This window comes from Mya arenaria, chromosome 2 (genome assembly GCF_026914265.1).
Source record: "Mya arenaria isolate MELC-2E11 chromosome 2, ASM2691426v1".
Classification (NCBI taxonomy): domain Eukaryota; kingdom Metazoa; phylum Mollusca; class Bivalvia; order Myida; family Myidae; genus Mya; species Mya arenaria.
In genome coordinates this window covers 70,222,189-70,245,759 of record NC_069123.1, presented here as the reverse complement: position 1 = coordinate 70,245,759, position 23,571 = coordinate 70,222,189, and the positions used below count along the sequence as shown (strand labels likewise).

Sequence of the window (23,571 nt, the reverse complement as noted above, 5' to 3'; positions counted from 1 at the left end):
CCAGTATTACAGTCAGGCATCGGTCCAGTATTACAGTCCAGCATCGGTCCAGTCATCGGTCCAGTATTACAGTCCAGCATCGGTCCAGTATTACAGTCCAGCATCGGTCCAGTATTACAGTCCAGCATCGGTCCAGTCATCGGTCCAGTATTACAATCCAGCATTGGTCTAGTATTACAGTCCAGCATCGGTCGAGTATTACAGTCAAGCATTGGTCCAGTATTACAGTTCAGCATCGTTCCAGTATTACAGTCCGGCATCGGTCCAGTCATCGGTCCAGTATTACAGTCCGGCATCGGTCCAGTATGACAGTCCAGCATCGGTCCAGTATTACAGTCAGGCATCGGTCCAGTATTACAGTCCAGCATCGGTCCAGTCATCGGTCCAGTATTACAGTCCAGCATCGGTCCAGTATTACAGTCCAGCATTGGTCCAGTATTACAGTCCAGCATCGTTCCAGTATTACAGTCCGGCATCGGTCCAGTCATCGGTCCAGCATTACAGTCCGGCATCGGTCCAGTCATCGGTCCAGCATTACAGTCCGGCATTGGTCTAGTATTACAGTCCAGCATCGGTCGAGTATTACAGTCAAGCATTGGTCCAGTATTACAGTTCAGCATCGTTCCAGTATTACAGTCCGGCATCGGTCCAGTATTACAGTCAGGCATCGGTCCAGTATTACAGTCACTGGCATCAGTCGAACGAAAGTTTATTCAATAAAAGGCCGTCTAGCCCATAATACATGTTACAATGCAAATCAAATATAACAAAATACATATATGTCTAGTGCTAAAGACCAGCACCATTCCAGTGCTCCAAGAGAACGGAGCATGCTGTTACCGTGACGGTAATAAATGATGGCATCCAAGAGAACGAAGTATGTTGTTATGGTGACGGTAATAAATGATGGCATCCAAGAGAACGAAGTATGTTGTTATGGTGACGGTAATAAATGATGGCATCCAAGAGAACGAAGAACGTTGTTACGGTGACGGTAATAAATGATGGCATCCAAGAGAACGAAGAACGTTGTTACGGTGACGGGGATAAATGATGGCATCCAAGAGATCGGAGTACGTTGTTACGGTGACGGAGAATAAAAATGATGGCATTCAAGAGAACGGAGTACGTTGTTACGGTGACAGTGATTAATGATGGCATCCAAGAGAACGGAGTACGTTGTTACGGTGACGGAGAATAAAAATGATGGCATTCAAGAGAACGAAGTACGTTGTAACGGTGACGGGGATAAATGATGACATTCAAGAGAACGGAGTACGTTGTTACGGTGACGGGGATAAATGATGGCATCCAAGAGAACGAAGTACGTGTAACCGTGACGGGATTAATGATGGCATCCAAGAGAACGAAGTACGTTGTTATGGTGACGGTAATAAATGATGGCATCCAAGAGAACGAAGTACGTTGTTACCGTGACGGAGATAGTTGATGGCACCCAAGAGAACGAAGTACGTTGTTACCGTGACGGGAATTATTGATGGCATCAAAGAGAATGGAGTACGTTTTACGGTGAAGGTGATTAAAATGATGGAATCCAAGAGAACGAAGAACGTTGTTACGCTGACGGAGATTAAAAATGATGGCATCCAAGAGAACGGAGTACGTTGTTACGTTGACGGAGATTAAAAATGATGGCATACAAGAGAACGGAGTATGTTGTTACGGTGACGGAGAATAAAAATGATGGCATCCAAGAGAAACGGATTACGTTGTTACGGTGACGGGGATAAATGATGGCATACAAGCGAACGGAGTATGTTGCTACGGTGATTAATGATGGCATACAAGAGAATGATGTACGTTGTTACGGTGACGGCAATATATGATGGCATCCAAGAGAATGAAGTTTGTTATTATCGTGACGGTGAAAACTAACAATAAATACGCGCCAACAGAATAATGTTCTTTTCATCATTTAGCCGTATTGGCCTATCCAGCACGTGTTAACGTCTAAAAAAGTACAAAATAACTTTTATTTGTTTGGGATAAAAGGGTTCACAAATAAATTAGATGTATAGAAAGATATCTTGAAGCCAAATCAAGAATGCAATTAAATGCAATTATTTCGAGTTCGCATGCAATGCTATCCCATAAACACTTTTTCAAACAACATTTGATAGCTCCCTCCATTAATTAAAATCACAACTGATGGCGCATTTGCACAGCTATTACACGGAATGCTTTATCATGTGTCTTTTCAGGGACGTTGTGAATTTGTAAACATATAAATCTTTAATGCCCTTTTAGGCGCTTCCAACATATATAAGACAGCTCTCTCACTCACCAAACCTATATGTTCAGCTACCTTATCGACTGCACAGATCTTGTTCACCACTTCAAACAACTACCAAGGGGAAGGATATGTAAGTTTGTTTGTTTGTTTTTGTCTGAAATATGATAATACATTAAACATGAATTTTGATAAGAGATATCGCTCTGAAACTGAAACTGAAACTATAAACATATAAATATGTGTGTGCGTGTGTGTTTGCGTGTGCGTGAGTGTGTGAGTGTGTCATACGAGAAAGTCATGCATGTAAAACTGCAACTTATCCATGAAGACGTCCTAGTTAACTGCAACAACATGCGAACTGTCTTCAAGCCTTTACCATCCTTAAATTGTGTATGTATTTAGTTAATTCATTTTCTTTTCAGAAGATGGCAACAATAGTTGCCCTTGTTTTGTGCCAGTTCTTTGCTGCCTTTAACAGCGCACCAACTACCTCTACCGATATCATGGAGGAATATATGGACAAAGTTCTTATGGTCGATCCGGCAGAAGTTCATAACCCACTTATTAACCACCACACGTTCACTTATCTCCTTGATACGGAACCCTGTTCTGACTCTGTATTTACTCTAGTTTTGGTCAAAACCGCACCGCAACACTTCGTAGAAAGGAAGGAAATAAGAAACACCTGGGGATCGGTTAAGAACCACAAAGGAAGGAACATATTATCACGTTTTATTGTTGGAAAGGATAGATATGCCACCAACGACTTGAATGAAGAACTATTTAAAGAAAGTGCCCAATATGGCGACATTATTCAAGGTGACTTTGTCGACAGTGTTAAGAATCAGACATACAAAAGCATTATGGGGTTGTCTTGGTTGAAACAAAACTGTAAATACGCGCAGTATACTCTTTTCACAAACGACAAAACGTTGGTGGATCCATTCCATTTAATTGAATTCCTTCTCGCACGTGAACAGAACCAAACACAAGACTTTCTGTATTGTTCAACTTTCTACGACCATGGACCGTCTAGAAATCCAGCTGATGAATTCTTTGTAACAAAGAATGACTACCCGTATGACAAATTTCCTCCACACTGTGAGGGTTTTGCTTACATTATATCTTCTGAAACTGCGTCCAAATTGTTAGACGCAACAAAATTGGTATCATATCTTTGGCTAGACGACGTTTATGTAACTGGGTTTTTACCATTAAAGGCAAACATTACCCATACGGATATGGTGAACACTCACAGTTATAATCTCATGCAGCAAGAACATATTGACCACGATATGGACACTTCAATGTTTCTGTTTGCAAAACATAATGCATTAAGAACGAACTGGGGTGAGGCTTGGAGTAGAATTATAGTTAACCATAAAAAGAGGTAGCATGCATCAAGGGAGTTCGCTGTACTATTAAGCATACTGAACCATCCCAACCAGTTTGATGTTGATGCAAAATATTTATGGATAACAAAATACAATGTATAACTTTCTTAATAAATATCTCATACATATTTCATGTCTTTGAAGTGCTTTTAAGGTGTTTATGTAAATAAAACAGACGCTTTCAGAATGTTTTGTTGCTGTACGGTTTTATTGGGACCTAATATATGGAGGTGCTTTTTTCTGGTTCTGACTGTCCGGTTTATTCATTCATGACCACAATATATGTTATGATCTTCTAAAGTAGAGTCACGCATAACAAAAGGCAGGACACATACAAACATACACAAATTTAGCGGTAGCACAAAAGGGTTGTTTCATGGTCTTGGAACGCTCAGCAAAACCATTTTAGGCCAAAAAAAACGGAATTTTTACATCACACCTAGCGAAACACCGTACCACTTGGCGTAACTTTTTGCTTGAGCATTTTGGTCATCTATTTTTCAACGTTTACATCTATCTGAATCGATACTGTGTTTTAGCTCGTTGATAAGATAGCCAAACTATTGTAATAATTAGCGAACACTCCCAAATATTACAATACCTAGCAACCTCTCCTAAATAATGCAACAACTAATGCCCTCTCCCAAATACTGCAACAACTAACGAACGCTCCCAAATATTGCAACAACTAACGACCTCTCCAAAACACTTCATCAATTAACGCCCTCTCCCAAATACTGCATCAACTAACGAACGCTCCAAAATACTGAAACAACTAACGACCTCTCCAAAATACTGCATCATCTAACGCCCTCTCCTTAATACTGCAGCAACTAACGACCTCTCCAAAATATTGCAGTAACTAACGACCTCTTCAAAATATTGCAACAACTAATTACCTCTCCTAATATTGCAACAACTAACGACCTCTCCAAAATATTGCCACAACTTACGACCTCTCCAAAATATTGCCACAACTTACGACCTCTCCAAAATATTGCAACAACTAACGACCTCTCCTAATATTGCCACAACTTACGACCTCTCCAAAATACTGCAAACAACTTACGACCTCTCCAAAATATTGACACAACTAACGACCTCTCCAAAATATTGCAACAACTAACGACCTCTCCAAAATATTTGCAACAACTTACGACCTCTCCAAAGTATTGCAACAACTATCGACCTCTCCCAAATACTGCATCAACTATCGACCTCTCCCAAACACTTTGCATCATTTAATGACTTCTCCCAAATACTGCAACAACCTACAACCTCTCTCCAAAAATGCAACAACTAACGACCTCTCCCCCAAAATGCAACAACTAACGACCTCTCCCAAAAATGCAACATTTAACGAGCTTTTCCAATTACCGCAACACCATCTCTTTTAAATGTTACAACAAATAACAACCCCTCACATATATTGCAATAATTAGCGATCCCTCTTTATTACTGATACAGCTAACGACCTCTCTCAAATGCTGCAACAACTAACAACCTCTCCCAAATACTGCAACAACTTACGACCTCTCCCAAATATTTCAACAACTAACGACTTCTCTTTTGAAGAAATCGGCATTCTCTTTACGAGGTCCAGAATTTTACTGCTACAACTATACTGTTTGACAAATATTGGATTGAAGAAAAAAAAAATTTGAAGACGCGGTATATGTGTATCCTTGGTTACAGTTTACATCTGCAAGTCAATCTTTGCAGCATGCCGTCTTCAGTTTTTAAGTTTTATAATGTTTCTAGAGTTCAACATATTTAACCAACTCATATGATATGCATAATCATGCCTAGAAATCTGCTTCACATGATCAGTATACTTTTTGACTTAAAGTAGTTTCTAATATCCGGAATAACCCCAACATGGACTCGAACTCTATGTTTGCCTTCCTGTTCAGATACAATATATTTGTCATACATATTGTATGTGCCTTTTTGTATCTCGCTATACTGAATAGACACATATTTAAATTAAATATCGATTCGGAAGGATGGAGGTGATATAGAAAACAACAACAGCATAACAGTAAGGTTGTGTGTATAACCGAACCTTATACGTGACGAGTAAATGGTCACACCTGTCAGTAGAACAAATAGATTATGGGTCAAACTATTATCTCAGTTTTGTGGTCAGGACTAGTTGTGTCCATAGAAGTCTCTTAGGCCAGAAGATCAAGGTCATTATCATAAGCACACTCAATTATTAATGCAAGATAATTTCGTACTGGACTAAAATAACTAAGCACTATGACACACCTTATTTCAGAACAATCACATACATAAAACCTTCACGATATACAGAGATTTGATTAATCAAATAACATTTAATGAATATTGACCAATCAATACTAATTTTGCTAACTTTGAAGACGCCTAATAATTATTATATTAGCCTAAGCAGGCAATTTCTTAAGTCCCTTATTGCAGGAACTTGCTGAGCTCAGTTTTTTTCTCTTTATAATTTGCGGTATAATAACTTATTTTAAACATTTTGAGACTTAAAAGTTAACTTATATTTATGATTATTACACTACACTATACATGTACCAATTTTTATATGTCAAATTCAAATTCAATATGTATTTTGGCTAATTGAAATAAGCTACTTATTCCTGTTAAATTAATGAAGTTTCGAGAAATCGGGGCCATATGTTCAAATAAACGCATATGTACATGCGAATTTGATGGCCCATTTAATGGTTATACATTTGAAGTAATACATAATAATAATAATAATAATAAATAAATGTTTTATTTTTCATATAAGTACCATGGTTAAAACGGAAATTATAATATTATATAAAAAAAAAATAAAGAGAAGGAAAAAACGGTTAACGTTAGTATTGGCTAGATTCGAACTCAGGACCTTTTGGTCGCTAAATCTGCAAGTAAGTTCCAGGGGCCAGTTTCACTAAGAAAAATTAGACGAGACTATATTCCCGCCTAAAATCCCTTAAACCAATCAGACTGTTATAATAACAATCCAATCAGGCGGTCGAACATTCTTAGCTAAGTTGCGACATAAGTTCATATGTGGAATCAGGCGGTCCTGTTTACACACGCTATCCAGTAATCAATCCACATATGTCCAGTAGAAAATGATAGGTTCTCATTCGCTAAATTGGGAGGTTTAAATAAAGGGTTAAGCCTGACTTCAATGATCTCAAATCTGTATACACGTGGCAAATGGCCGTACGTCGATTTTTTATGTTGGCCAATGTACAAAAAATATTTAGCAAATTAATGAAACTATGGCAGTAAGGACATGTTCTTTGTTTTATTTCAATTTCCATATAATGAACCTTCTCGATAAGTCGTGGTACTAGAAGTATCTACAAAGCAATCTAATATTGATATATATGTACTAGGAATGTTTGTTGTAGTATATTGTTGTGTGTCGGACGTATTTGTATGGCTTCGGTCCCTGAGGGTTTACACATGATCTTGGTACAAGGTAAGACTATTGGGCTAGTCCCTGTTGTTTTTATTGTTTTAATACAAGTATCTTGAATATAGATACAGACGTTTAGGGTTTTCAATACTCATACAGTACTTGATATCATTAGAACGTTCAAACGCTCTTTTGAATATACTGCTGTGTGTTTGAAAGATTTACCAAAATGGTTAAATTATACCTGTGTTTTGAGCCCATATTGTGTTATATGTACTTGAAAATAAATTCTACCATACGGGCAATATGCAATTATCAATGTATTTTTAGAAATTTAAAAAAACGGGCGAAGATAAAATGCCTGGATGGAACTTCTTTTAATGGTCACCATTATAGCATATCAACGAATTATTAACAGGAACTGGCCATTGGTTTTCCGGTTTTAGATCAAACACCTTGGTCACTTCTTACTACGTGTTCAGATGGGCTACGAACTATTTTTTTTCTCTTGGGTGGACGTAGAAAAGGAACAACGAATATATAAGTAATGTTTTAAATACAGCAGTCAAACACATGCATGTGTGTATGAAACCTAGGCTGTACGAAGGTGTGTATAATCATTGAAAAAGCAACAACCAAACCTACACCAGGACTGAAGGGTTACACGTGTCAGGTTTAACATTAACATTAACTCTGTTTTACGGTCAAGTCTATTAGAATGATAGAAGCCTTTTTACATGGTCACAAACGTCATCATTAGCATACTTCTGGTCGTGATAAAACTATGACCTTTTCTCCAAACATAATTTTATGTAATAATAATAATAATAATAATAATAATAATAATATAGTTACTAGAACAGTAACCGAGGTGAATATCATGATTACAATGCATGAGGTAGTGTTGTCTTCAAGTTTCATTTTTTTCATGCACGCTTCAAGTCAAGCTACTTTGATCGCAATTGGGAAACTAAAACAATAAACCATTTGAACGATAGGATTTTAGATCTGTCTTTCAACTACACAGCTTTGGTTTTAGATTTTTCGTATACGAAATATTCTAATGCATAGAAAATTCTATGAAAAAAGAGGATTTTGTTTCCCGATCGAGAACAGAGAATGAGAAATCCCTTTGTTTCTCGGTCGTGCAATTTCCTCCAATTCTGGTATAAAAATAAGTAAAATTTATATTTCTTGAGTGAAAACATAAATGGACAGTATATTTTTACATGAGAAAAGAAATAACACGAACAAATGTCAGTGTTCGAAGTTACAATCGGGTTAAATAAAAGTGAAACACGGACAAGCACAGAGCACATACAGTGGTGGGCATTTTATCACTTTTTATGAAGAGATTTAATATCATCCCATGCCCTGTCCCAATTTGGCCTCATGCTGTCATATTTAGCAAGCAAAAACAAAGAAGACTGAACTATTTTTGAAAGATTGTCAGTATCTAATAATTTATATGAATGACCACTCTCCATATTCGTGTGTGTTATCCGTGCTTGGATAGCCGCAAGTCCTGTTAGATAGACATCGTCAATCCAGTATATCTTTACGGTTTCTGTTGCTTCATATAGCTTTTTACTGACATCGTAGGACATGATGTACGCAAATCCTTCGCAATAAGGTGGATACTTAGAGTAGGGATATTCAGTCATTGGAACAAACCACTTATCATCAGAGCGTCGTATTGGGCCTTGGTTCCTAAAAGTTGAGCAATAAAGGAAATCCTCGATATCACCATCAGGCGACCTTTGCAACAGGTAGTCCACAAGATGATACGTGTCAATAAGTGTGTCATCGTCAACTTTGAGCACAAACTTTGTGTGGTTGCAAAACTTGTGAACCCAGTCGAGTCCCATCACGGTTTTATATGTTAGGTTTCTGTATGAATCTAAGAAATTACCCTGTATGATATCGACGTATTGCTTACTTTCACTTTCAATGTGTGATTGCAGCTTGTCATCCTCGGTCTGAGCAATAGCAAAGAGAGTCACAACCGTAGCTCCGGAGTGAAATCTAACAGATCCCCATGTGTTCCGTATTTGCATTCTTTCCGAGGGTTTGTCTGGAGCGCTGTTAACCAAAATAACAGCGAGGACATTTCCGTTGCAGGCGTATTTATTGTTCAGAGTATATTCGTACTTGTGTAAATTTACATAGACATCTTGCAAGTCATCTCTCACAGTATCAGAAATATAGTATCGATAACTGTCTCTAGAATTCAATTCCTCGGGAGTCCTCTCCTTCAAGTCAGACTTTGTTTTGTTAGAAATGTTCGGAAGGTTTTCGCGTAAAGCTTACAGCGTCGTCTTTTGCCTGGTCTGTAAAATGTTTTGACTGGAACGTATATTTCCTTTGAAACGAAGCAAAGTTGCTTGATATCCTTTTGATTTTCGCAAGGCTCTTATCTTTTTCTAATTGTCTCAAATGCTCCTCATGTCTTATGTGTCCTTCCCAAGTGAAGTATATTGTTTTTTGTACCAGGAAGATTAGGACCACTGCACACAGTAGCACCCCTACTTTTGGTCTGCAAGACATTGTCAGAGTTCTTCTCACTGAAATAAAATAAAAATCGTCAGTCTTCTACCATAAACATATCTGTTTTAAAATATATTAATGCAAACTTTGAATAAAAGACAAAAACAACCTGTTTACAAGTTCTTTAGATTTTGCAATTCGTCTCATTTGTATAAAAATATTCAGTTTGCAAACCATTTCCGTATATATTCAGGAAACGTGTTTTAAATAATATTTGCAAAGCATGGTTTTACCGTAAGTACTTACATGTCATCTGGAATTAAAGTGTAGACATTCCACAGCACGCAAAACAAGCATATGTCCACTACATCTTAACATACTGGTTGTATATTCCAAAGATATTTATCCATATACTCTGTCTTATCTGAGTGCCAAGTTTCAATGATTCTTACGTAGTTCCATCAGGTCGCTTTTATCATCTGTCGACTAACAACCATCAGGGAGAAGGGGCGGTTACAAATTATCGACATTATAACGGATTGTAGAGTCTATACGCCTAAATCATTGCTTAACCACGACATAACGTTTTGCATTGATTTTACTGCATTAATTAATCTTAAGAAACAGTCTTAATCGATATGCACAATGTATATGCGCTGATAATTTAACTCGAATACGTTAAAATTTAAAGATGCACTATTATTCCCAAATAAGATTTAACATATTTAATAAAATTGTTTTAATTAAAAAAGGATGAACAAATGTCGAAAACAATGGTTCTAAAGACGGATACCAGTTTAATTTGAAAGAATTGTACAGAAAACACGGTATTTCTACCTTATGAAACAATAGTAGATCATAGTAAATCTATTAGCACTCACCAGGCATTTAATATTTTAGCGTTTTCAGCTATTAAATACACGGTTATAATATTGTTATTAGTAGTTAATATTTTTTCCATAAATGCATTATTTAGGAAGTGGTCTAAGAATATCACTCAAAATTTATTTTTTTGTTATACATGTGTATGTATTGATTATGAATAAGAGTGTCACTTTAAAAATAAATGGTAAACACCAAATCATACTATTATTATTATTATTATTATTATTATTATTATTATCATTATTATTATTATTATTATTATTATTATTAGAAATAATAACAACAACAACTACAACAACAAAAGCAACAACAAGAGCAATAATAATAATGATAGATGTTCACATTTAGTACTATCGGAACAATCAAAATTGCATAAAACACTGTAACTTTGGAACAACCCTTTCATTCTGCACCATATCAGGACCAACGAATCGCTGTTAACGGCACCCTGGACAAGGTGATTTCCACACGGGTTGGCTAGAACGCTGTAATGATACCGATCACGCGAATGCCAAATTAAGTATTCATTACAAATAAAAGCTCCACGATTCGAGACCTTCTGATAAAAAATGTATATCTTCTTTACATTCAAAGAAAACAACAACACAACAATACCATATGGACAGAGAAACGATACATACACAACTTATAATATATATGTTTATATGAGGTCATATGGAATATGTATATAACATTAACATTCTACTTTTATATATTGCGTTGTGTTGAAAAAAATATTTTTCAGTAGATTTTATATTTACTTGGCCATAAATACGTTTTGAAGATACATATTTTTTCACAATTACCTTTTAATTGTGTTAAAATAAATAATATAAATTTGTTATCATCTGGAACGGAATACAACTTTTCATTATGCTTTACAAAATAAATTTGTTTTCAAATCGTGTTAGAAAAAGATATACATATATTGATATATATGTAAATGTATTTGTATGACAGAATGAATGAATAACAACGTGTCGTACATACATAATATACACTGCTAACGCCAGTCACAGACCTTGTTACTTGAAAGTAATGCATGATCAATTACATGTGATGTTATTTTGATATGTATGTTTTCTTTTTACAATATATGAAATGCCTATATGTAACAAATAAGTTCTTACAAAATTGTTATATAAGAGTGTTGTACTTTTATGTCATCTGTTTAGTAGACAATATGGAAGTGTAATACACACATTCCATTTGATAAGTGTTCCCTGAAAACAAAATTCAAAATTTCCATTTGAAACGCAATATGTTGACGCATCGCTTGAATCAGGCACCAATTTAAGAGCGTTTACATTGTTATACACGAGATTAAGCTTTTTGTTGTAGCTGCCATCGTCCCGTGCTACTTCCTACCTGAAATGGACATGAATGTGAATATTTCATGGGTTAATTAGGTGGAGTTTTATAATTACACAGAATGCCCTCTCTATAGTCATGAAAAGGACCCAAATAGTTAGCCTATAGTAGAACATGATTTGAGCATTGACGTCTCTATCAACGAATCTATAATTTATCTGTGGTCCAATAACTGTGGCATTCAAGAAGCATTACCTGACGCAAGATATCATTGTATGAAAGGTGACGATGACCTAAGTGCACATGGGTGATTCCAAGATTTCGCGTTAGAAGGAGCAACCATAAATTCAAGAACCAAACAGTACATTTGTAATTTTAAATATGGGCATAGGGGGATGAGGGTCTGGGTGACCTTCACTAATATGTTGGCTAATAACAGTCTGCAATGATGAATTTGGTGTATTTTTCTCCCTCAGATATTGATTTTTATAACTTCTCTGACAATATTAAGACGGGGTGGTGGCCTCCACCACACATACACACAAACACTAAATCCGCTAGTGGTGCAATGTTAACTTAAAATATATTTCTAGACTCGCCCATACCTGGTACTGCTTTATGCACAAACTACGGAAACATGCACCACGATGAAGCTTATAAATATTTTAGTAGGGTGCTTTGTGGAAACGAGGTTGACTGTGTTTACGCAGACACACCCTACACGAGGGTTAGGAGTGTACAATTGAGAGGATTTGTTAATAAGTTGTGATTTTTTGGTCTTTGCGAGATATAAGTTAAGAAAAAAATGCTATTTAATACGGTGTCCCGTTAGGGTCAGCGCGGTTTCGCGCTATCGTTCTAAGGGCGAAATCGCGAAAACACGATACCTTGACGCGAAAACACGATGCGATAAAGCGAAAACACGATAAGAGATCGCGAAAACACGATGCGAAAAATATCGCGTTATCGCGCTATTAATATCGTGTTTTCGCGTTTTCGCCCTACTGACCGCGAAGGCGAAAATACGAAAACACGATGGAGACAAAGCGTAACACACACTGAAACATAGATAACTTTTCTTTTACTACACCATTTTAAATGAAACAAAGGGCAGTCTATGCCTTTGAGGAGTCCCGCATTTGCTTTATTATCGGAGTTTGATATGGTAATAAGTTTCATCAAACATTTCGACAAACCTGTTTCCAAAATCATGTTTTGACAGTACTCCTTCAGACTGTTGTGGAAAGGTTTGTCGAAGTGTTATAAGAAACTAATCAATTCTGGACCGAAGGCAGGGCTCTATAAGCGGCGAAGATTGCGCTTTGTTTCATTAAAAATGGTGAAGATCTTTGTTTAAAATCTTCATTCGAAGCATAAAAAATGCCTTCCGACGTAGCATTATGATGTAATTTATCACGTGGTATACTCACACTGATGTCGGCAGAAATAAATCCACGTTCTGTACATGTAGGCGATGCGTGGACCCTGCAATTTTGGACCGGGCCAATATCTGTCTATATTCTTAAAAATTTATGTCAAAACCCTGCTGGGTTAAAAAAAAAAAATATGCACTTTGTACTGTATAATACAGTACAAAATGCATATTTAAAAAAATACTTTTTCAATATTTTTTCACATATTCGGTATTAGAATTTTTAGTGAGGAATTATAAGATTTTTTTTGATTTAAAAAAAAAAATGTTTTGAGTTTGAAAATCCGGTGCCAGTGGTTCAGATTAGGTTAGTAAAAGAAGTTTGATAACTCCCTTCAATGGCGAGACAGTGTTCATTCTGACTGACAGCCTACATGGTTGAACTGTTTCAGGGTAGGGCAGGCCACTATGTTGGGTGGGAAGTTGTTCCAATGGAAGACAGCTCTTGTGAAGAATGGGATTTTATAGTTGTCTGTGGTAGCAGATACAAATCTGTAAGAGGAGCTGTGATATATATAGTGTTTGGAAGGGTCTGTCATTGCGATAAGGTAGCCCCCAGAGATGGGAATGGCAATATAGTTCATGTGTTATTTTGTACATAATAGAGTGCCTATTATCTATTCTTCTATGATCAAGTTACGCCACTGTTGAGACTGCATCATGTCTGTGACACTTGATCCATAATCATAATTGGCCCATCAGGCACCCATTCATGAGACAGATTCAAGTTGGTAGTTTATAGTGAGTATCAGTGAAAGGACACCAAACTATTCAAGCAGGACCTTTCTGCCGACTGGGCCGTTTGGCCCCATACCGCCCCAGAATAAACAGTTTCCCCCATTTTCTATTTTATTGTACGAAACGAAAAGTAACATAGGGTACCAGTTTACAACAAGACAAAAGATTTGGTTCGAATTGAGTGAGTGCGGATTGTACCTTACTGTACACCACGTGGTTTTGTTTACAAACAAAACATGGGATTCGACAAAAAGAAGAAAAAGTTAAGAAAAAAGAACAGACAGACTAAATCTACGATAGTTTTTGATGAAAAGGCTAGAAAGTGGGTATTTCCAGATTCTTAACTTCACTTTTTCGGACATAAATTTCTTCCCTAATTGTTTTATATGTGAATTGACTAGTACCTGGATAACATCTGTTTTCGGACAGCATAAACAACCTGGTCCCTGCGCATATAATACTATTGCGAACATTTACAGCATTTGCATAATGATTAGAGGATTTTTCTTTTACAGGTACACGTTATTCATTTTAATATTTTTTTACGTTGATTTTGACATTTCAGGGACTATCTGACTGGTTTTAGGAAAAGAAAAGATGAAAGAAGGAAGAAGGCGCAGGAACAAGTTCAAAGAATGATTAAAGAAGATAGAAAACTTTTAAAGCAAAAGGTGATTTCTTTTTTGACAGTAATGTCACAGATTGAAGAAAGCAACGTTTAGGGTTTCCCTGAACCTAGTCCATATAAACAGCCGCTTCAGAGTCTTTGAAGATTTTTTATTTGGCGACTCTACGCGTCCATATCGCACTTGTTGTTTTCCTAGCCAAGAATGACAGGTCCCAGTGCTAAGCATATTTAGCGGAAAGATAACGGGCACCTGCTGGATGGTTTAAAAATGCGATGCTTTATTGACAAAAGTCGATCTGAATTAAACTTATTATTTGTGTTTCATTAAAAACTTTTGTGTAATAAGTAAAAGGTATTGGCTAAAATAATTAAAGTGTTATTCAACAGTAAAGTGTTTAGTATTAAGGAGGTTCAGTTCAAGAATATATTTGACATTGATATGAAATAGTCGACTTGTGGCATTTAGGGAACATAATGAATATCCAAATGTTAAAAAAGTTACCTAAATGCGCATTATTGTGGCTACCCTGAACCAAACATTATGTACCAAGGACCGGGGGTATACTGGGGATAGCCGGGGAAATGGGCCGTGTTTTTATCCCTCCAGTGCCGCGTGCATGCGGTGGTTTTGTCGCGCCCAAAATAACGGGGACTGGTCCCTGGGGTGTGGAGGCATTTGGCAGCGATTTAGCCAGTAGTTTGTTCCAGCAGGATGGGGATTTTACCTTTGGCTGGACTGAAAGCCAAAGTCTCGCTATTCCCCAAACCTTGGAAAGCTATGGTTACAATTGACTGATGCATTAAGTAAACCTGCCATTCACAGCTGCAACCACTCATTTTTAAACCTGGGAGGATAAGGGTGCCAAGTGTGGTGTTCGAACACACAACCGCCGGAACAATAGCACAGTGTTCTTACCAAATAAGTTCACTGAGAGGCTGGTTATTACCCACACACTCTACAACTGCAAATCATTATAAGTAGTAACACTAAATCAGTGAAAGCATGTAACATGCAGGAAATGTCTATAAGTGGTCAAATTCTGTCCATGAAGTTGTTGCCTCTGTACTGCATTAGTTACACAATTATGGCACAAATGGAGGACCACACAAGCACAGCTGCCAATGTTGTTTTTTTGGGTTTTTTTAATGACGTGCATTATTTAGTGAATGCAGTTTCCATCTATTTCATATCTATGTATCAGAACAATTCAGAGACTGAGTGAGTTACAAGGAGATTTTAGTGAATATCTTTGCTATTTAACAAATCTATACTTACCTTGAAGTTTGTTCTTTCACGTGCCCATTGTAAAGCACTGACACATGGGACTCAACTTTCCTGGGTTTTTACTAGTATGAAGTTGTTTGCTACAGAAGACCCTCTCTCATGCCAAGTGCCTTGGGAATTGAGCCTGGGACCTTCCATGCACTTCCACTAGTAGGCACTACAGTATCAGGGTGGTTTATGCATCTAATGGGCCCCAACACACCATAATAAACTTGCTGACAAACTAAAGTCTCTACCAATAAATACTATCTTGAAACTGTGGACTGGTGCCTGAGTTTTAAACAGTTTGAACTTACCCAATAAGTTATGGTGATACTTCTGATCTTTTTGACAATAATAGTTTTTTTTATAATTTTGCTGGTTGCTATTTACATTCATCAAATTAATGATTTTAATCAACATAAAATCTAACACACTAAATTTTGCTTAAAAAACACTGGCATAGTATGTCAAGCCAGAAGACATTTTATCAATGATTAACTTGCGGACTTGTGCTAATTAGAACACTGATTGATTTGTAAAAACAACACCAAATTCCCAATACAATGGGTACTGTATGGGTAGTTTCCCCAAAATACCTCCTTCCAAAAAATGATTATTTTTATTATACCAATGAAATGCTTTAGTGAGGCAGTATATCATGATATGGGCTACAGTTAGTATCCTCATATTATTAAATTAAATAGAGGATAATTGTTTGTTTCAGTGTAAGATCATAATATCTTTCACCAAGTGAGCACCGTGATGTTCACAAGGTTTCTTACACTGAAACAAACAATTTTTTTATATGCCTGAAATTGGCATTAAAGGTAATTTAATTACACATATTTAGAAAAATAGGCCAATTTGTATGTGCACATAATGTAATTTTGGAAATAATGGCGTTGAAATTGTGTCCCAGCCTTGTGTGCGCGGACTTTGATTTGAAACTGAGAACAGACTTAAATTTCAAAAGACAAATATCCAATCGATATTTTCAATGATTGAAGCTATGAAATATCAATTTTATTTCACAGAAAAATCTCTATAAACCACTTGAAAACTTCCTGCAGCTTAAAAACCCCAATCTATTGCAACTAGTTCTTGACTCTTCTTTTACAGATGAAGGAGTTTGAAACGGTGAAGACTCGGTACCAGCAGTTGCCCACAGATCTTGAGCTGATTGCGGAGAGACAAGTGACAGAACTGCCAAACCATACAGTCACCATCACAGACATTTCTGATATTGACCTTGCTGGACATGCTGGAACAAGGCTTGGACTAAACCAGGTAAAATGATTCATGTCAGACATCTCTGATTCAATCTTGCTGGGCATGCTGGCACAAGGCTTGGACTTAACCAGGTAAAATGATTCCTGTCAGACATCTCTGATATTGACCATGCTGGGCATGCTGGCACAAGGCTTGGACTTAACCAGGTAAAATGATTCATGTCAGACATCTCTGATATTGACCATGCTGGGCATGCTGGCACAAGGCTTGGACTTAACCAGGTAAAATGATTCATGTCAGATATCTCTGATATTGACCATGCTGGGCATGCTGGCACAAGGCTTGGACTTAACCAGGTAAAATGATTCATGTCAGACATCTCTGATATTGACCATGCTGGGCATGCTGGCACAAGGCTTGGACTTAACCAGGTAAAATGATTCCTGTCAGACATCTCTGATATTGACCATGCTGGACATGCTGGCACAAGGCTTGGACTAAACCATGTAAAATGATTCCTGTCAGACATCTCTGATATTGACCATGCTGGGCATGCTGGCACAAGGCTTGGACTTAACCAGGTAAAATGATTCATGTCAGACATCTCTGATATTGACCATGCTGGGCATGCTGGCACAAGGCTTGGACTTAACCAGGTAAAATGATTCCTGTCAGACATCTCTGATTCAATCTTGCTGGGCATGCTGGAACAAGGCTTGGACTAAACCAGGTAAAATTATTCCTGTCAGACATCTCTGATTCAATCTTGCTGGGCATGCTGGCACAATGCTTGGACTTAACCAGGTAAAATGATTCATGTCAGACATCTCTGATTCAATCTTGCTGGGCATGCTGGCACAAGGCTTGGACTTAACCAGGTAAAATGATTCCTGTCAGACATCTCTGATTCAATCTTGCTGGGCATGCTGGCACAAGGCTTGGACTAAACCAGGTAAAATGATTCCTGTCAGACATCTCTGATTCAATCTTGCTGGGCATGCTGGCACAAGGCTTGGACTAAACCAGGTAAAATGATTCATGTCAGACATCTCTGATTCAATCTTGCTGGACATGCTGGCACAAGGCTTGGACTAAACCAGGTAAAATGATTCCTGTCAGACATCTCTGATATTGACCATGCTGGGCATGCTGGCACAAGGCTTGGACTTAACCAGGTAAAATGATTCATGTCAGATATCTCTGATATTGACCATGCTGGGCATGCTGGCACAAGGCTTGGACTTAACCAGGTAAAATGATTCATGTCAGACATCTCTGATATTGACCATGCTGGGCATGCTGGCACAAGGCTTGGACTTAACCAGGTAAAATGATTCCTGTCAGACATCTCTGATATTGACCATGCTGGACATGCTGGCACAAGGCTTGGACTAAACCATGTAAAATGATTCCTGTCAGACATCTCTGATATTGACCATGCTGGGCATGCTGGCACAAGGCTTGGACTTAACCAGGTAAAATGATTCATGTCAGACATCTCTGATATTGACCATGCTGGGCATGCTGGCACAAGGCTTGGACTTAACCAGGTAAAATGATTCCTGTCAGACATCTCTGATTCAATCTTGCTGGGCATGCTGGAACAAGGCTTGGACTAAACCAGGTAAAATTATTCCTGTCAGACATCTCTGATTCAATCTTGCTGGGCATGCTGGCACAATGCTTGGACTTAACCAGGTAAAATGATTCATGTCAGACATCTCTGATTCAATCTTGCTGGGCATGCTGGCACAAGGCTTGGACTTAACCAGGTAAAATGATTCCTGTCAGACATCTCTGATTCAATCTTGCTGGGCATGCTGGCACAAGGCTTGGACTAAACCAGGTAAAATGATTCCTGTCAGACATCTCTGATTCAATCTTGCTGGGCATGCTGGCACAAGGCTTGGACTAAACCAGGTAAAATGATTCATGTCAGACATCTCTGATTCAATCTTGCTGGACATGCTGGCACAAGGCTTGGACTAAACCAGGTAAAATGATTCCTGTCAGACATCTCTGATATTGACCATGCTGGGCATGCTGGCACAAGGCTTGGACTTAACCAGGTAAAATGATTCATGTCAGACATCTCTGATATTGACCATGCTGGGCATGCTGGCACAAGGCTTGGACTTAACCATGTAAAATGATTCCTGTCAGACATCTCTGATATTGACCATGCTGGGCATGCTGGCACAAGGCTTGGACTTAACCAGGTAAAATGATTCATGTCAGACATCTCTGATATTGACCATGCTGGGCATGCTGGCACAAGGCTTGGACTTAACCATGTAAAATGATTCCTGTCAGACATCTCTGATTCAATCTTGCTGGGCATGCTGGCACAAGGCTTGGACTAAACCAGGTAAAATGATTCCTGTCAGACATCTCTGATATTGACCATGCTGGGCATGCTGGCACAAGGCTTGGACTAAACCATGTAAAATGATTCCTGTCAGACATCTCTGATATTGACCATGCTGGGCATGCTGGCACAAGGCTTGGACTTAACCATGTAAAATGATTCCTGTCAGACATCTCTGATTCAATCTTGCTGGGCATGCTGGCACAAGGCTTGGACTAAACCAGGTAAAATGATTCCTGTCAGACATCTCTGATATTGACCATGCTGGGCATGCTGGCACAAGGCTTGGACTTAACCAGGTAAAATGATTCTTGTCAGACATCTCTGATTCAATCTTGCTGGACATGCTGGCACAAGGCTTGGACTTAACCAGGTAAAATGATTCCTGTCAGACATCTCTGATTCAATCTTGCTGGACATGCTGGCACAAGGCTTGGACTTAACCAGACTGGACATGCTGGGACAAGGCTTGGACTTAACCAGGCTGGACATGCTGGCACAAGGCTTGGACTTAACCAGGCTGGACATGCTGGCACAAGGCTTGAACTTAACCAGGCTGGACATGCTGGCACAAGGCTTGGACTTAACCAGGCTGGACATGCTGGCACAAGGCTTGGACTTAACCAGGCTGGACATGCTGGCACAAGGCTTGGACTTAATCAGGTGAAATGATTCCTGTCAGACATCTCTGATATTGACCTGGCTGGGCATGCTGGCACAAGGCATGGACTTAATCAGGTAAAATGATTCCTGTCAGACATCTCTGATATTGACCTGGTTGGACATGCTGGCACTAAGCTTGGACTAAACCAGGCTGGACATGCTGGCACAAGGCTCGGACTTAACAAGGGCTGGCACAGGTAAAATAAGTCATGATGCCTTAACCATGTGTTACAAAGTTTTTATTTTTTCCTTGACTTTCATGCTTGCTAAATATACAGTGCCATTTATTTACACTTTTTTCCAAGATCATGATTGTAATAGCAACATGTAAGTCAATATTGGCAACTTGAAACAGTGGTAGCAGTACAATTGGTTGAGTTGCTTATCCCCCAAGACAGTTGAGACAAAAGTTTGCCAAGTACCAGTAGACAGCGCAGTAGCAAACTCACAGAAAGTGAGACTGAGTCTGTGTCTTTTTAAACAAAAATTGTAAAGAAGATTTGAAGCTCGAAACAATTAATCCGAGTCCAGCCTCAGATTTAAACTGTTTGTAACCACTGCCCAAGGCTAATTAATTCAAAGTCTTATTGTAATGGCTGTTTCAGGTGCTTGATTCAGGCAGTGAACACAATGATAGTGAGCCTGAGGAGGAGAAGCCAGTCTCTCTAAATAAACACGACAAGGCTCTCAAGTAAGTAGGGAGTAAAATATTAGTTATGTTATAAGAATAAAGGCAAGGTGAGGCGAAGCATTATGTATCTGTCATTGAGCCATGATGAAATTTTACATAAAGATCACTGTTGATCAAATTGCCCTTTAATAGTGGAGAATCTCAGAAATATGGCAAGTGTAACCAAGTGACCATGTTTTATAAATATTGAACTGGAATGCTTAAGTTTGATTACAGTGTCAATCAACAGTTCAGTCTGCCAGGTTAATGCCATATATGCAGTAAAATGATCTTATATTAAACTTAGATAATTAATGTTGTGTCATACGATCAAAGTGCAGTAGTTCTAAATTGCGGGCAAAAATTGGGATTGTATGTTATTTCTGCTTAAAAAGGCAGTTGTTTCTTTAATACCATAATATGCATGTGTTATATTTTTTCAGGAGCATCAAGACCAAGATTTTCAAAACATCAAAACACGTAAAAAAGAAGTCACAGAAAAAGACGACAAAGACATTGTCTAAGAAGGAAAGGCACAAGAAAACTTTCCAAAATTAACATCCTAGTTTTCAAAATGTTGACATTAAAATCAGTAAAACTTATTTTTCACCTAATTTAAATAAAACGGAAACAACACCTCTGTATGGCCTTGACAATTAAGTCCTTCACCTTTAAAGTCCCATAGCTTTGAAGGCCCTTAAGCGGTGTTTTTTTGTGTATTCAAATGTAAATACTTTTGTGAAAATTTCTTAAAACATATCAAGGTTATAAGTTAAGACTTGAATATAGTTTTCTAAATTTAATTTTAACAACTGTAAATAAAAAAAAAACATCTGCCAGCGGCATTATTCAAAATGGTGGTACTCTTGGTTGGCATTTTAGGACTTTATGCCACAGTGCACACTTAATTGAGAGGGTTTTTAGTACTTTTTGCTATTAGGTAGTTGGATAATGAGAGGCTTTCATGTGGCCCATCTCGGCCGCCTGTTCATTTATGTTTTTACTGAATATGAAAACATGCACTTGTCAAAGCTTTAAGGTACATTGTCGAAACATGTGCTCTGCAGGTCATCTCGGTGGTTCAAGCATTTGGGTCAAGTTTATCATAAATCTTTCAATTGTGTGAGAAGTAATGAAAGGTGTATATAAAATGACTGTCAGACCTGGCAGGTACATGGCTGGATCATGTAGGTGTTGAAAAGTCAAATCAAAGTCCTTCATTCAGTTGAGGAGTTGAGGTTGTTTCCTGAGATCTGTCCAATAGTCACTTTCTTGGCTTTGAACTTCTTAGGTTTTAGGTTTTAATTCAATCATTATTGTTCACATTTTTTTCAAATGAAAATTTAGATATATAATGTAAATAGCATCTAGGAAAGGACTTACAAACTGTTTTGTTTTTATGCCCCCGAAGGTGGGCATATTAAAATCGCACCGTCCGTCCGTCCATCCGTCCGTCCGGCTCTGTTACTTTCCCTTGTATGGACAGATTTTAAAATAACTTGCCACATGTGTTCCACATACCAAGACAACGTGTCGCGTGCAAGACCCGTGTCCCTACCTCAAAGGTCATGGTCACACTTAGTGTTTATTCACAATGGAGTGCTGCATATAAGGACATAGAGTATAGGTTGTCGTGTCCGGGCTGTAACTTTCCCTTGTATGGACAGATTTTAAAATAACTTGCCACATGTGTTCCGCATACCAAGACGACGTGTCGCGTGCAAGACCCGTGTCCCTACCTCAAAGGTCAAGGTCACACTTAGTGTTTATTCACAATGGAGTGCTGTATATGAGGACATAGAGTATGGGTTGTCGTGTCCGGGCTGTAACTTTCTCTTGTATGGACAGATTTTAAAATAACTTGCCACATGTGTTCCACATACCAAGACGACGTGTCGCCTGCAAGACCCGTTTCCTTACCTCCAAGGTCAAGGTCACACATAGTGTTTATTCACAATGGAGTGCTGCATATAAGGACATAGAGTATAGGTTGTCATGTCCGGGCTGTAACTTTCCCTTGTATGGACAGATTTTAAAATAACTTGCTAAATATGTTCCTCATACCAAGACGACGTGTCGCGTGCAAAACCCGTGTCCCTACCTCAAAGATCAAGGTCACACTTAGTGGTTATTCACAATGGAGTGCTGCATATAAGGACATAGAGTATAGGTTGTCGTGTCCGGGCTGTAACTTTCTCTTGTATGGGAAGATTTTAAAATAACTTGCCACATGTGTTCCACATACGAAGACGAACTGTCTCGTGCAAGACCCGTGTCCCTACCTCAAAGGTCAAGGTCACACTTAGTGTTTATTTACAATGGAGTGCTGCATATAAGGACATAGAGTATAGGTTGTCGTGTCCGGGCTGTAACTTTCCCTTGTATGGACAGATTTTAAAATAACTTGCCACATGTATTCCACATACCAAGACAACGTGTCGCGTGCAAGACCCGTGTCCCTGCCTCAAAGGTCAAGGTCACACTTAGTGTTTATTCACAATGGAGTGCTGCATATAAGGACATAGAGTATAGGTTGTCGTGTCCGGGCTGTAACTTTCCCTTGTATGGACAGATTTTAAAATAATTTGCCACATGTGTTCCACATACCAAGATGACGTGTCACGTGCAAGACCCGTGTCCCTACCTCAAAGGTCAAGGTCACACTTAGTGGTTATTCACAATGGAGTGCTGCATATAAGGACATAGAGTATAGGTTGTCGTGTCCGGGCTGTAACTTTCTGTTGTATGGACAGATTTTGAAATAACTTGCCACATGTGTTCCACATACCAAGACGACGTGTCGCGTGCAAGACCCGTGTCCCTGCCTCAAAGGTCAAG

At 38.3% G+C, this 23,571-nt stretch overlaps 2 protein-coding genes across 2 annotated transcripts; one reads left to right on the top strand and one right to left on the bottom strand.

Annotated features, from left to right (window-relative positions):
- Positions 1-8,385: 8,385 nt before the first annotated feature.
- On the bottom strand, positions 8,386-9,501 carry LOC128216864 (lactosylceramide 1,3-N-acetyl-beta-D-glucosaminyltransferase A-like). The gene is made up of 2 exons (XM_052923564.1): positions 9,495-9,501; positions 8,386-9,227 (listed from the first exon to the last, which is right to left on the bottom strand). The coding sequence occupies exons 1-2, from the start codon at positions 9,499-9,501 to the stop codon at positions 8,392-8,394; spliced, it is 843 nt and encodes a 280-aa protein (XP_052779524.1). The 3' UTR covers positions 8,386-8,391.
- Positions 9,502-14,075: 4,574 nt separating this feature from the next.
- LOC128244251 (nucleolar protein 12-like) lies at positions 14,076-21,373 on the top strand. Its single transcript, XM_052962273.1, has 5 exons — positions 14,076-14,229; positions 14,473-14,578; positions 16,922-17,089; positions 20,669-20,754; positions 21,177-21,373. The coding sequence occupies exons 1-5, from the start codon at positions 14,144-14,146 to the stop codon at positions 21,289-21,291; spliced, it is 561 nt and encodes a 186-aa protein (XP_052818233.1). The 5' UTR covers positions 14,076-14,143; the 3' UTR covers positions 21,292-21,373.
- The last annotated feature ends 2,198 nt before the right edge of the window (positions 21,374-23,571 follow it).

Coding starts and splice junctions, on each gene's coding strand:
- LOC128244251 (XM_052962273.1), top strand. CDS start 14,144: ATGGGATTCGACAAAAAGAAGAAAAAGTTAAGAAAAAAGAACAGACAG. Junction 14,579..16,921: donor GAAAACTTTTAAAGCAAAAG/GTGATTTCTTTT, acceptor CTTCTTTTACAG/ATGAAGGAGTTTGAAACGGT. Junction 20,755..21,176: donor AAACACGACAAGGCTCTCAA/GTAAGTAGGGAG, acceptor ATATTTTTTCAG/GAGCATCAAGACCAAGATTT.